Source organism: Salvelinus fontinalis, chromosome 4 (genome assembly GCF_029448725.1).
Source record: "Salvelinus fontinalis isolate EN_2023a chromosome 4, ASM2944872v1, whole genome shotgun sequence".
NCBI classification, from domain to species: Eukaryota; Metazoa; Chordata; class Actinopteri; order Salmoniformes; family Salmonidae; genus Salvelinus; species Salvelinus fontinalis.
Genome location: NC_074668.1, coordinates 77,752,892 through 77,766,953, shown reverse-complemented (window position 1 = coordinate 77,766,953; position 14,062 = coordinate 77,752,892). Strand labels below are relative to the sequence as shown.

Here is a 14,062-nt window from a genome sequence, read left to right as displayed (position 1 = left end):
GTAATGTGATATTGTACCCCCTAGCTGTCACGCCCTGACCTTAGAGAGCTGTTTATGTCTCTATTTTGGTTTGGTCAGGGTGTGATTTGGGTGGGCATTCTATGTTCATTTTTCTATGTTTTGTATTTCTTTGTTTTCGCCGGGTATGGTTCTCAATCAGGGACAGCTGTCTATCGTTGTCTCTGATTGGGAACCATACTCAGGTGTCCTTTTTCCACCTGTGTTTTGTGGGTAGTTATTTTCTGTTTTGTTTCTGCAACTGACAGAACTGTTCGTTGTCGTTTTGCCCTTTGTTATTTTGTTCAAGTGTTTTTTGAAAATAAATCATGAACACTTACCACGCTGCGCTTTGGTCCACTCCTTCTTCATCCAAAGAATAATTTTTATATACCTGTGTTCCCACAAGTACTTCCTGTATGGATTTGTTTTTAATACAATTTAAAAAATAGTATTTGTCCTACGTGTCGTGCAATAAATATGCTGATAAAATTTAGGTAGCATTGTTCTCAAATTTACTTTGTTAAAATTTCCAGCTACAATAAATGCAGCCCCCGGACATATAGTTTGCAGCAGTTTGGGCCGCCTGGCTCGTTGCAAAATGTGTGAAGACCATTTCTTCCTAACAAAGACCGTAATTAATTTTCCAGGATTAAATATCATTATGACATAACCTTGAAGCTTGTGCAATGTAACAGCAATATTTAGATTTAGGGTTGCCACCCGTTCTGAAAAAATACAGAGCGGTTCCGTATTTCACTGAAAGAATAAACGTTTTGTTTTCTAAATGAGTTTCCAGATTTGACCATATAAATGACCAAAGGCTCATATTTCTGTGTGTTTATTATAATATTATAATTAAGTCTATGATTTGATATTTGATAGAGCAGTCTGAGCGGTAGTAGGCAGCAGCAGTCTCGTAAGCATTCATTCAAACAGCACTTTACTGCATTTGCCAGCAGCTCTTAGCAATGCTTGAAGCACAGCGCTATTTATGACTTCAAGCCTATCAACTCCCGAGATTAGGCTGGCAATACTAAAGTGCCTATAAGAATATCCAATAGTCAAAGGTATATGAAATACAAATGGTATAGAGAGAAATAGTTGACACGTCATAATTCCTATAACTACCACCTAAAACTTCTTAATTGGGAATATTGAAGACTCATGTTGAAAGGAACTACCAGCTTTCATGTTCTCGTGTTCTGAGCAAGGAACTTAAACGTGAGCTTTTTTACATGGCACATATTGCACTTTTACTTTCTTCTCCAACACTGTGTTTTTTGCATTATTTAAACCAAATTGAACATGTTTCATTATTTATTTGAGACTAAATAGATTTTATTGATGTATTATATTAAGTTAAAATAAAAGTGTTCATTGTTCATTCAGTAATGTTGCAATTATCATTATTACAAATATATATACAAAAATCTTCCGATTAATTGGTATCGTCTTTTTTTTGGTCCTCCAATAATCGGTATCGGCGTTGAAAAATCATAATTGGTGTCACGCCCTGGCCTTAGTATTCTTTGTTTTCTTTATTATTTTAGTTAGGTCAGGGTGTGACATGGGGAATGTTTGTGTTTTGTTGGTTTTGGGTGTTTTTATGGTAAAGGGGTTGTTGGGTATAGTATATGGGTTTGTGTTGAATACATGTGTCTAGCGTTGTCTATGTATGTTTAGTTGTCTAGGAGAGTCTATGGTTACCTGAATGAGTTCCCAATTAGAGACAGCTGATTTCGGTTGTCTCTGATTGGGAGCCTTATTTAGGGTAGCCATAGGCTTTCATTGGTTGTGAGTAGTTGTCTATGTCAGAACGTTTGTAGCCTGTTGTATGTGCACGACGTTTATTAGCTTCACGATCATTTATTGTTTTGTTAGTTTGTATTAAGTGTTTCGTGTTTATTTTTTCGTCATCTTTAAAATAAAAGAAGATGGCTTATTTTCCTAAAGCTGCGTTTTGGTCCATCAATCCTCCACACGATCGTGACAGAACTACTCACCAATACAGGACCAAGCGGCATGGAAAGCGGCAACAGGACCCACCTACACAGGATTCGTGGACATGGGAGGAGATACTGGATGGTAAGGGGCCGTGGGCACAACCGGGAGAATATCGCCTTCCTCGTGAAGAGCTGGAGGCAGCTAAAGCCGAGAGGAGGCGATATGAGGAGGCAGCACGGAGACAAGGCTGGAAGCCCGTGAGTACAACCCAAAAATTTCTTGGGGGGGGCCTTAAAGGGAGTGTGGCGAAGTCAGGTAGGAAACCTGCGCCTACTCCCTGTACTTACCGTGGAGAGCGAGAGTACGGGCAGACACCGTGTTACGCAGTAGAGCGCACGGTGTCTCCTGTACGCGTGCATAGCCCGGTTCGGTACATTTCAGCTCCACGTATCGGCCGGGCTAGACTGAGCGTTGAGCAGTATGTCATGAAGCCGGCCCAACGCATCTGGTCACCAGTGCGTCTCCTCGGGCCGGCGTACATGGCACCAGCCTTACGCATGGTGTCCCCGGTTCGCCTACATAGGCCGGTGCGGGTTATTCCACCTCCCCGCACTGGTCAGGCGACGGGGAGCATACAACCAGGTAAGGTTGGGCAGGCTCGGCGTTCAAGGGAGCCAGTACGCCTGCACGGTCCGGTATTTCCGGCGCCACCTCCCCGCCCCAACCCAGTACCACCAGTGCCTCCTCCACGCACTAGCCATATGGTGCGTGTCTCCAGCCCTTTACCACCAGTGCCTAAACCACGCACCAAGCCTCCTGTGTGTCCCCAGAGTCCTGTGCGTCCTGTTGCTGCTCCCCGCACTAGCCCTGAGATGCGTGTCCCCAGCCCGGTGCCACCAGTCCCGGCACCACGCACCAGGCCTACAGTGCGCCTCAGCCGGCAGGAGTCTGCCGTCTGCACAGCGATGACTGAACTGCCCGTCTGCCAAGCGCCATCTGAGCCATCCGTCTCCCCAGCGCCATCTGAGCCATCCATCTCCCCAGCGCCATCTGAGCCATCCGTCTGCAATGAGCCTGCAAAGCCGCCCGTCTGCCATGAGCCTGCAAAGCCGCCCGTCTGCCATGAGCCTACTGAGCCGTCCGCCAGACAGGGGCCGCTAGAGCCGCCAGCCAGACAGGAGCCGCTAGAGCCGCCAGCCAGACAGGAGCCGCTAGAGCCGCCAGCCAGACAGGAGCCGCTAGAGCCGCCAGCCAGACAGGAGCCGCTAGAGCCGCCAGCCAGACAGGAGCCGCTAGAGCCGCCAGCCAGACAGGAGCCGCTAGAGCCGCCAGCCAGACAGGAGCCGCTAGAGCCGCCAGCCAGACAGGAGCCGCTAGAGCCGCCAGCCAGACAGGAGCCGCTAGAGCCGCCAGCCAGACAGGATCCGCCAGAGCCGCCAACCAGACAGGATCCGCCAGAGCCGCCAACCAGACAGGATCTGCCAGAGCCGCCAACCAGACAGGAGCAGCCAGATCAGTCAGCCAGCCATGAGCAGCCAGATCCGTCAGCCAGCCATGAGCAGCCAGATCCGTCAGCTAGCCATGAGCAGCCAGATCCGTCAGCTAGCCATGAGCAGCCAGATCCGTCAGCCAGCCATGAGCAGCCAGATCCGTCAGCCAGCCATGAGCAGCCAGATCCGTCAGCCAGCCATGAGCAGCCAGATCCGTCAGCCAGCCATGAGCAGCCAGATCCGTCAGCCAGCCATGAGCAGCCAGATCCGTCAGCCAGCCATGAGCAGCCAGATCCGTCAGCCAGCCATGAGCAGCCAGATCCGTCAGCCAGCCATGAGCAGCCAGATCCGTCAGCCAGCCATGAGCAGCCAGATCCGTCAGCCAGCCATGAGCAGCCAGATCCGTCAGCCAGCCATGAGCAGCCAGATCCGTCAGCCAGCCATGAGCAGCCAGATCCGTCAGCTAGCCATGAGCAGCCAGATCCGTCAGCTAGCCATGAGCAGCCAGATCCGTCAGCTAGCCATGAGCAGCCAGATCCGTCAGCTAGCCATGAGCAGCCAGAACCGTCAGCTAGCCATGAGCAGCCAGATCCGTCAGCCAGCCATGGGCCATCCCTCAGTCCGGAGCTGCAGTCCCTCAGTCCGGAGCTGCAGTCCCTCAGTCCGGAGCTGCAGTCCCTCAGTCCGGAGCTGCAGTCCCTCAGTCCGGAGCTGCAGTCCCTCAGTCCGGAGCTGCAGTCCCTCAGTCCGGAGCTGCAGTCCCTCAGTCCGGAGCTGCCGTTCCTCAGTCCGGAGCTGCCATTCCTCAGTCCGGAGCTGCCATTCCTCAGTCCGGAGCTGCCCCTTACCCTGGTGCTGCCCCTGACCCTGGTACTGCCCCTTACCCTGGTACTGCCCCTTAGTCCGGAGCTGCCCCTTAGTCCGGAACTGCCCCTTAATGCAATGGGGTTAATGTGGAGGGGGGTCATTTGGAGGAAGCTAAGGAGGTGGTTAGGGACTGTGGTGACGTGGGGACCACAACCAGAGCCGGAGCCGCCACCGTGGATGGAAGCCCACCCAGACCCTCCCCTAGACTGGTTAATGGTGCGCCCGGAGTTCGCACCTTAAGGGGGGGGTTATGTCACGCCCTGGCCTTAGTATTCTTTGTTTTCTTTATTATTTTAGTTAGGTCAGGGTGTGACATGGGGAATGTTTGTGTTTTGTTGGTTTTGGGTGTTTTTATGGTAAAGGGGTTGTTGGGTATAGTATATGGGTTTGTGTTGAATACATGTGTCTAGCGTTGTCTATGTATGTTTAGTTGTCTAGGAGAGTCTATGGTTACCTGAATGAGTTCCCAATTAGAGACAGCTGATTTCGGTTGTCTCTGATTGGGAGCCTTATTTAGGGTAGCCATAGGCTTTCATTGGTTGTGAGTAGTTGTCTATGTCAGAACGTTTGTAGCCTGTTGTATGTGCACGACGTTTATTAGCTTCACGATCGTTTGTTGTTTTGTTAGTTTGTATTAAGTGTTTCGTGTTTATTTTTTCGTCATCTTTAAAATAAAAGAAGATGGCTTATTTTCCTAAAGCTGCGTTTTGGTCCATCAATCTTCCACACGATCGTGACAATTGGTCGACGTCTACTTCAAAGCCTCTCAATGGCCAAAACAAACCATCAGCAGTACAGGGTTTATATACATAATTAATTGCCTCCCACATTAACAGTGCTGTTGACAGGTCCGGGATCTTCTATACTGTGACTTGTACAGTGTACACAGATTAATGTCATTCAAACCAGGCATGTGTGTGTGTGTTGACATGCAAATTACTTGTTATGAGTGCAGAATGATGTGCAAATATTGATAAAAGCAGCACGTGAATTCTTCATATTATATTTTGGAAATATTATATTTCATTAATAGTACACTGAATTGCTGTTTAACTTCAAATTAAAGCTGCAATATGCAACTTTATGGTATTCTCTACACTACACTTGCTTGTTGTCACATAAACTGAAATTAAGCGAACTATTCGATTTCTTGGAACCAGAAAACGGCGGAGAGATTTCTGCATAGTGCATTTTAAAAATGTCATAGCCTACATGAACATTTCTCAGTAGGCAAGGTGACATAACGTAACAACCCGTTCTATCCCCACCATAGATCACTGACACAATAGGACTAAAGTAATCACTGTTTGTGATTCACTGATAAAATAAGAGTCATGTAACCGCTGAATCAACCCGTGCTATCAAACATACTGGCACTGCCAGTCAGTGTACAATAGGGTAGGGTACATAAGAATACTGATGTACCAGTTCAAATACCTGACTGTTATTTGATAATTAGCCAGAAACAATAGGGTCACACACAATGGTGCTTACTTAAAACAAGTGTCAGACCAGTTCCTTATCACAATGACTAATATGACTAATATGAAAAGAATGCTACCAAACAAGCTGCCTGTAGTAGCAGAGCAGGTCAGAAGTTGCTACTTATTGTGAATGGATAAAACAAGCTTGCCCACACTGTTTACATCATTGGGAACATCACATCCAACATGATCCATAATGTACGTAAAAACATATAATAACCTATAAATAACACAACTACCATTTTAAGGGAAATGCTACTAAAGAAGTTACATAAATTACAAACAGAGATACACATGGGTGTAAACAATAATACTCCAGTATAGTTGACCTGCACTTGGTATCATCAGAATGTAAGCCTGGGTTCCCGCTGTGTCATCTCCTCCACCTCTTCTGGGCTGAGCTCATTACCTCTCAACCTAGAAAGAAAACAATTATTCTCTTAACTCTAATTTACAGTCTTTGGATTAGAGACCTTCTTAAGTGATTTGAGATCCATTCTTCACGTGTATGGGGAGGTATAGGAGACTACAACATACTGTACTGTATGTATAGGACATAACACTTTGTAAATTACATTTCTCAGCCAGTATATAACTGTCTAAATGATTGAAGCATAATGTTAACATACCACACTGCCTTCACACTAGTGTTGCCTTCAAGAGCCAGTATTAGACACTCCACACCTGTTCTTGTGATGCAGTTTTTGGTTAACCTGTGGAGGGCATGAGAGAGCAGAGTGAAAGATGTGTTTAGCACAGCCACAACTTTCAAAATGTCAGTTAAGGCAAAACGGAACGTGGGTAGCTGCAAAGTCCTTTTCAGTATTCAGGATGTGCTATCAATATACTCACCACAGCTCCTCAAGCGTACTGTTCTTGATGAGTGGGGCAAGAGCACATGCTCCTGCACTGCCAACACCATTGTCTACCAGGCTGCCATGAAACATACATCTGACAGTAAGATTTATTCCTATGTTGAAGTATTTGAATGATAACAGGGCTGTCAGGACATATAGTTGCCCATGATAGTATGGATGTGTTCGTAATGTTCATGGTTCAACCTATCACTAGTCTAACATTACCTGAGCCACACCAAGGTTTGGCTGTCCTTTAGAGCATTGGCAATGGCCTCTGCACCTTTATCACCTATTTTATTTCCCCAAAGCCTAAAAAACAGAGAGGATTAAAATGGTCAACCAGATATATTATTACAGCATTGTGATAGGCATAAAAACAACTTTGTCTTTCTCAGAGAGATAGGGTAGTCTGCTTCCTACCCCAAGAACTGTAGTGACCGATTGAACCTCAGTCCCTCCGCCAGTTGCCCTGCCCCTGCTGCTGTGATGTTATTGTTTCCCAGCCTGCAATACAAAGTCAGAGAAAGTGTTCGATTGAATATGGTATTAGCTATTGCTATGTGAGGTAACATTGTACAGTATCTTATATGATGAGAGTTGAAAAATATCCTCACCTTAGAGAGAGAAAATTCTGTTTCGTCTTCAGGAGGTGAGCGAAGCACTCTGTGCAGGCATCAGTTAGCTTGTTGTTGAAGAGCCTTTCAGAGACATTAATCAAGATCAATAAAGGTAATAACCTCATCAGTTTTCTTTTTTACGTCTGCATATTTGACATAGCCATAGCATAGCCTAGCTATAGGTCACCTGACAGTGGAAATTGATTTGGCCATACTCACGCAATCTTCTGAAAGCGCTCACACTGGATGCCTTTTTCAATCAATTTACGGATTCCCTTATCTGATATGTTATTGTGTCTCAGGCTGAGGGAGTGAAATAAAAAATAGTCTTATTATTAGGCTTTAGTTTAGTGTCCTGTGTGTTGTGTTACTGGCACAAGGTAACATGTTTATACTAAAATAATCCCATAGTGAGTGCCATAGTAAATAGTATGGTAAAGCTTTTCACACTTACTATACAGAGTGGCAGACATGCAGGCAAGGCAGAAGCTGCTCCACCCCAACGTCTCCTACGTAGTTGTAGTCTAGCTGAAGCCCCACAGGGTTCCTAAGGTGCTGGAGCACGTAGGCCAGCGCAGTACACTCCACAGGGCCTATGTTACAATAGGTCAGCTTCAGGTGTTCCACCTCTAGCTTAGCCATAGTGTCTCTGGCGATCCTACTGTCCTGCATCTCATGGATGCACTTGATGAGCCACACGAAGCCCGGCATGGCGTGCATGCTCTTCTTCTCCCCCTCCACGGGCCGAGGGATGGATTTAAAGTGCTTCTGCATGCCTTTGGACAGGCACGTCACCACCTGCTTGGACTTCCTGTCCAGAGTGGGCCCAGGGCAGGAGAGGAGCAGCAGGCTGCGGTGGCGCTGAGACAAGAGCCCAGACACAAAAGTGGCTGTTATCTGGAGGTTGGGGGTCTCTGCTGCCGTATTGGCCTCCTTCAAGGCCCCTTCTTGTTGGGTCAAGCAGTGGCCCAGACACACCCTGTGAAAGCCAGGCTGTTGCTGCCTGTCCTGCGGCTGAAAAAGCTTAGGGATGGTGGAGCGGTCCAAGTTATTGTTCAGGACAACGTAGAGAGCAGCAAAGAAGCACTGCATGGTAATGTGCAGGAACTCGTAGTGTTTGCAGTTAGTAGAGGAGGAGAGGTCTTCACTACGGATGAGGAACCCCATGCAGATATCTTTCTCGGTCACCCCACACTTCTGTAGCTCTGTGCCTGTGAAGACATAACAAGAGGCCCCCAGGCCCTCCATGGCTAGCTGCCCCAGATGCAAGGCAGTATCCTGGTGCTCCTGCACCCACCCTATCCCCATGGTGTTCCTCTGAGAGGCCCGGCACTGGAAGAAGTGCTGCAGGATCATGAGGTAAACATCTGTGATGGTCTGGGGACTGCCCTCTCCCTCTCCACAGCCCAGCAGCTCCTTATAACACTTAGACACAATCCAGCAGAAAACCGGGATGTGACACAGGCCCAGTAGAGCTGTGTTGCTTCGTAGAGACTCCAGGACCCTGGTGGCCACCGTCGGGTCGCGAAGATACTTCCTCACGAAGCAGTCGATCCCGCCTGGCGAGAAGCCTTTCAAGAGGACTTCCTTGCGAAGGTACCTCTTCAGGGTGGGACCCACTGCCTCTGGCCGGCTGGTCACCACCTTAGGATGAGGATAAACTTTATTGTCCCTGAGGGGAAAATTGTCTCGATACAGGAACTGCTTTATACAAAATAAACACTATACATTACCCAGTTGACACATACACAATACATACATTGCACATAAAAATCCTACACATCTCATTTAGCCGTATACATAAAACATACCTTCCTCACCCCCTTCATGAGGGATCCCTGCAGCAAGTTGAAGAGCAGGGTGGGGACTGGGGCACACTGGGTGGGGCAGCAGTGCCTCTGCTCTGAGTCTGAGAAGCTCTGCATAAACTCGTCCAGGCCGTCGAAGGTGAAGAGGATGAGGTGCGGATGGTCCAGGATGAACTGGAAGATTCGGTCCTGGTCCCCGTCCGGCCAGCAGCAGTGCAGGAACAGCAGCTCTTTGAGAGACAGCTCCCTCTGCTCCGAGCTCAGCCTGCGGCAGCTGAAGGGAAAGAGGAGGAAGAAATCATGTAGAGCCGCCCCCCTGGCCCAGAGGAGGTGCAGCCTCTGGAGAAGGGTGCTCTTCCCACTGCCTGCCTCCCCAGAGACTAGCACAGTGTCAGCCTCCTGGTTCAGGGTGCCCACCAGGCCCACCACGTCCTCCAGCCCCAGAGCACCAGTCTGGGGCTGGGCCTCACTGCCACCCTGGGCAAGCTCCAGCTGACCCTCTGTGTAGATGTCTTCTAGAGACAGACTGCTGGTTCCTCCATACGTGCTGAGGAAATGTGACTGGGCCGACACAGTGCTGCGCAGCTTCTTCTGATAGGACAAGCACTCTGCAGCAGTACACAAATGATAAGAATGTTTGAAATACACAGGACATCATAGCAAACAATATAATATCTAAGAAGTATTAGTGTAACACCTATGTGTTAGTGCTGTATGCAAACAACTTGCAAGTAGCCGTGTGACTTTTAGTGTTGTGATATAATACAGTACCTTTGGGAGGAGCCTCTTGGTTAAATGGTGAGGGATGGTCCTCTGTTTGCTGAAAGTATTGCAGTAGGACCTTTGCTGCAGGCTCCCCCTTTGATCTGACCTGGTCCAGTAGACGCCTTGCCTACATGACAAAGAAGTCAATTAATTCACATTTACTATCTGAACCTAAATAACATGTCTAATTACAAAAAAAGTCTAAGGACAGCATGACCTGTTTGGATTCAAAGATGTGCAAACTGGAACTTAATTCCAAGAGGGACAGGTAAGTTGTGTAATATCATAGTACTCTACATCCTACCAGGCATGTAGATATAAATAAAGCTGTTATACTGGTCTCAGGGTGCGGTTGTTTACCTGTTGTGAGGGGGTGTACACAAGTAGCTGCACTTCATCGCAATCAGATGGTGTAAAGCTGCCTGTATGCAGCAGGACCTCCAGAGCTCCTTCAATTTGGTCCTTTAGCCTCCTCACCAGACCAGGCCTGTCTGTCTGGAGGGTCTGGATAGCTGTACCATGTAGTTCTTTTGTATCATCTCTTGTATTTTCTAGATCGGCAGTACGACAGTTTCCAAAAGAGAGGCCAGCTCTTTGGGCCTCAGGGAGGACCTGGTTGAAAGCAATACAATTAAATTAAAATGTAATGATCTGTATCTTTAATGATCTGTATCTATGTAATGATTTGTATCTATGTAATGATCTGTATCTTTAATGGTCTGTATCTTTAATGATCTGTATCTATGTAATGATCTGTATCTATGTAATGATTTGTATCTATGTAATGATCTGTATCTTTGTAATGATCTGTATCTTTGTGATGATTTGTATCTTTGTAATGATTTGTATCTATGTAATGATCGGTATCTATGTAATGATCTGTATCTATGTAATGATCTGTATCTTTGCAATGATCTGTATCTTTATAATGATCTGTATCTATGTAATGATATGTACCTATGTAATGGTCTGTACCTATGTAATGATCTGTATCTTTGGGACATGGCAACTGATATGTATCGCTCAACATTTTTGCCTAGTGGCTTTTTACTAAGACAATACGTTAGGAACACCTGCTCTTTCCATGACATAGACTGACCAGGTGAATCCATGTGAAAGCTATGATCCCTTATTATATTCACTTCAATCAGTGTAGTTGAAGGGGATGAGACAGGTTAAATAATTATTTTTAAGCCTTGAGACAATTGAGACATGGATTGGGTATACGTGTGTGCCATTCAGAGGGTGAATGGGCAAAACAAAAGTTTTAAGTGCCTTTGAACAGGGTAGTAGGTGCCAGGCACACCGGTTTGAGTGTGCAAAGAACTGCAATGCTGCTTTTCGCGCTCAACAGTTTACCGTGTGTATCAAGAATGGTCCACCACCCAAAAGACATCTAGCCAACTTGACACAACTGTGGGAAGCATTGGAGTCAACATGGGCTAGCATCCCTGTGGAACGCTTTTGGCACCTTGTAGAGTCCATGCCCCCGACAAATTGATGCTGTTCTGAGGGCAAAAGGGGGTGCAACTCAATATTAGGAAGGTGTTCCTAATGTTTTGTACATACATCAGTAATGAGTCTGTTCAAAACATGCTCATACATCCTTTAGAACGGCATCACCTGTGAAGAGCTGTGCCTACATATCTTACCCGTTTGAAAGCAGCCAGGAGCAGTTGACAGGTCTCATCTCCCTTGGTGTACACAAGATCTAGTAGCACCCTTGTGTTGGCACACAGAGCACGGCCTGGTACCCGTACATTCTGGTAGTCCTCCCAGAACAGCATTCCCCAGGACAGGAGTAGGTCCAATACACTCTCCAGACCCTCAGAAGAGCCACCACAGCACAGGGCACGCAGCAGCTCTGCTCTCTGCCTCAGGACCAGCTGCCGGGCACTCATACAGATGTAGGATCTTAATTTGAGCCAGTTTGCTACAGCAGGAAAATAATCTTGCAGCAACAGGAAATGTGATTTATTATGTGGATTATAATTAATGGACATTTTAGTAGGGTTGTTAAATGTTTTGTTAGGGAAAATCAAGTCTAAATATGCACACAGGCACAGCTTCAATTCTGACACCGCATCATGCCACACTCACATGATATACTCTCATTTCCTCTGTGATGTCAAGGAATAAAAATAAATTCATCACCAAAAAGGGAAATGTATGAACACAATCCACAATTGATCACAAATGTCAATACGATTGACTTGGAAAAATACAGATACAGTCAAACAAGAGAGAAGGCAAAGAGATCGCTAATGTCATATATTGAATTGTGCATAGAGAGCATGTGAGTAACAGGTGAATCCAAAACGTGATGATAAACCTCAAAGGCAACTGTGACACCTGCATTTAACTTTATATCTGTAATAGACCATGGCTAAAATTGTAACTTACGTTTCAGCGGGAGATTTGTCTGATTTCTTCGAGATCATCATCTGTCTACTCGAGTCCTGCGAAACAGAATGGTCCACGCAAATGGTACAGGCGGAATCGTCAACTCTTGTCTCTCTTCCTCATTCCACAATTCGTCATTCCTCATTCCGCTAAATTGCCCGCTGTAAATAATGGCTTTTTCCTAAACCATTTAATAACGAATCTATAAACATATTAACTTATTATTTCAAGGTGAAGAATTTGCAAGTTCTCTAAAAGTATTGTATTATTAAGAGCTATTGAATTATGAGAACCCACATGTGCATGTACCTTTTATTTACAGGGAAAGTGAAAGTGACATGTCAATGACACGTTTAGAATTTGTTTAAATACTGGCTCTTTATTCCAATGATTAATGTCCCTTCAAATAGGTCTGTTAGAGCCCCACGTTTTTTTGCACAAAAAAAAATAATAATATCCGTTTGTAAATGTTACAAAGCGAAAATGTTGAGTTTCCATAAATCTCGCGCGCAATGTAGATATCAAAGAACGCGCAGTTCGGGGTAGAGTAGTGGGTGAAACCATTCACTTCAGGAAAAGGAGTGACATAAATAAAGTTTCCTTTCATTATGTGTTGCTGAATCCATAAGAATATTTGCTGCCATTGTAGTAAGGTTGGCAATACGAGAGGTCTTCGCACTTACCATTTTTGTATTATTTTCTTTGAAAGAACAACTAGTGGGTTTTGAGTACTTCTCCCCTATTTGGGAAGTTGGTTTGCCTGCTCCTGAGTCTGAGAGATATTCTGAGAGCAGTGAAGGTGTGGATGTGACCATCCTGTCAATGCCTATCATCACTGTTTGATATATTTTACTGCAGATAAAAACCGAGTCCTGAAGTGTGGGTGTCCATGTACCTTTCTTCTGGGGGGCTATGTGAAGTTGGTTACAAAATTGGTGCAGTGACCCGGATCTACAAGATCAGCCATCGCCAATCACCGGGAATACAGCAGTGCTCCAGAGAAGAGGACTACACCTGCCGTCAACTTCATGAGACAGTTCATTTAAATATTCGTCATGACATCTCCACACCAAAAAATCCAGGTACTCTGGTCAAGCCCAATGGTGATCCACCACTTTTACTGGTGATCGAGGACTTATAACCTAGGGGAGTTAACTGTGATATTGTAACCCCCAGTATTGGTAGGGGAGCTCAGATAGCTAGAATGGTAGAGCATAGCTTTACCAGGAGTGCTGGTGTAACGTCAGTAAATGAACAAGAGGATGTTATCGATCAAACAACATGTCAGAGTGATGGAGATGATGAAAACTCCAATGATGATGAATACCTTACGCAGCAGAGTGTTATGCTTGATTTAGTCAAGCAGATGGGTCAAGAGATTGGTCACAGTATTGTTTCAAGTCTGTCAGCAAGTAATATCTCTCCATCCAAGGTATCTGCCGACACTGTCCCAGTGTGCATGCCAGATTGGTCCAAAGTTAACTTTGTCATGAAATCTGACATGTGTGAGCCACCCACTTTCAGAGGTGATGGAACAGATAAATGTACTGTGTATGAGTGGCAGGAAATTATGAAGATTTACTTGGTAAAGAAAGGTCACAAAATACCAGAGCAAGGTAATGAAATCATGGAAAGGTATATGGGGAGGGCAAAGGATTTGGTCAAGATAGGAATCCGCAGCAACCCTATTGTTCCATCAGCAGAGACCCTGAGGTTATTTTCAGTATTTTGAAACATCATTTTGGTGAGACCATCTCCTCTACTACGCCACTTCAAGATTTTTATGAAACCAAACCTTATCACGGGGAGAAGAGCTTAGACTAATGG

General features: G+C 45.8%; 1 protein-coding gene across 2 annotated transcripts; it reads right to left on the bottom strand.

Moving 5' to 3' along the window:
- Nucleotides 1–5,288: 5,288 nt before the first annotated feature.
- On the bottom strand, nucleotides 5,289–12,762 carry LOC129854465 (nucleotide-binding oligomerization domain-containing protein 2-like). 2 transcript variants are annotated; one of them, XM_055921533.1, is made up of 13 exons: nucleotides 12,236–12,762; nucleotides 11,485–11,783; nucleotides 10,193–10,444; nucleotides 9,839–9,959; nucleotides 9,071–9,675; nucleotides 7,714–8,903; nucleotides 7,479–7,562; nucleotides 7,257–7,340; nucleotides 7,063–7,146; nucleotides 6,868–6,951; nucleotides 6,638–6,718; nucleotides 6,415–6,498; nucleotides 5,289–6,202 (listed from the first exon to the last, which is right to left on the bottom strand). In XM_055921533.1, the coding sequence occupies exons 2-13, from the start codon at nucleotides 11,731–11,733 to the stop codon at nucleotides 6,130–6,132; spliced, it is 2,991 nt and encodes a 996-aa protein (XP_055777508.1). In that variant the 5' UTR covers nucleotides 11,734–11,783; nucleotides 12,236–12,762; the 3' UTR covers nucleotides 5,289–6,129. The 2 variants fall into 2 exon arrangements, with proteins under 2 accessions (XP_055777508.1, XP_055777507.1); XM_055921532.1 differs by having other exon boundaries at nucleotides 11,485–12,762.
- Nucleotides 12,763–14,062: the final 1,300 nt, after the last annotated feature.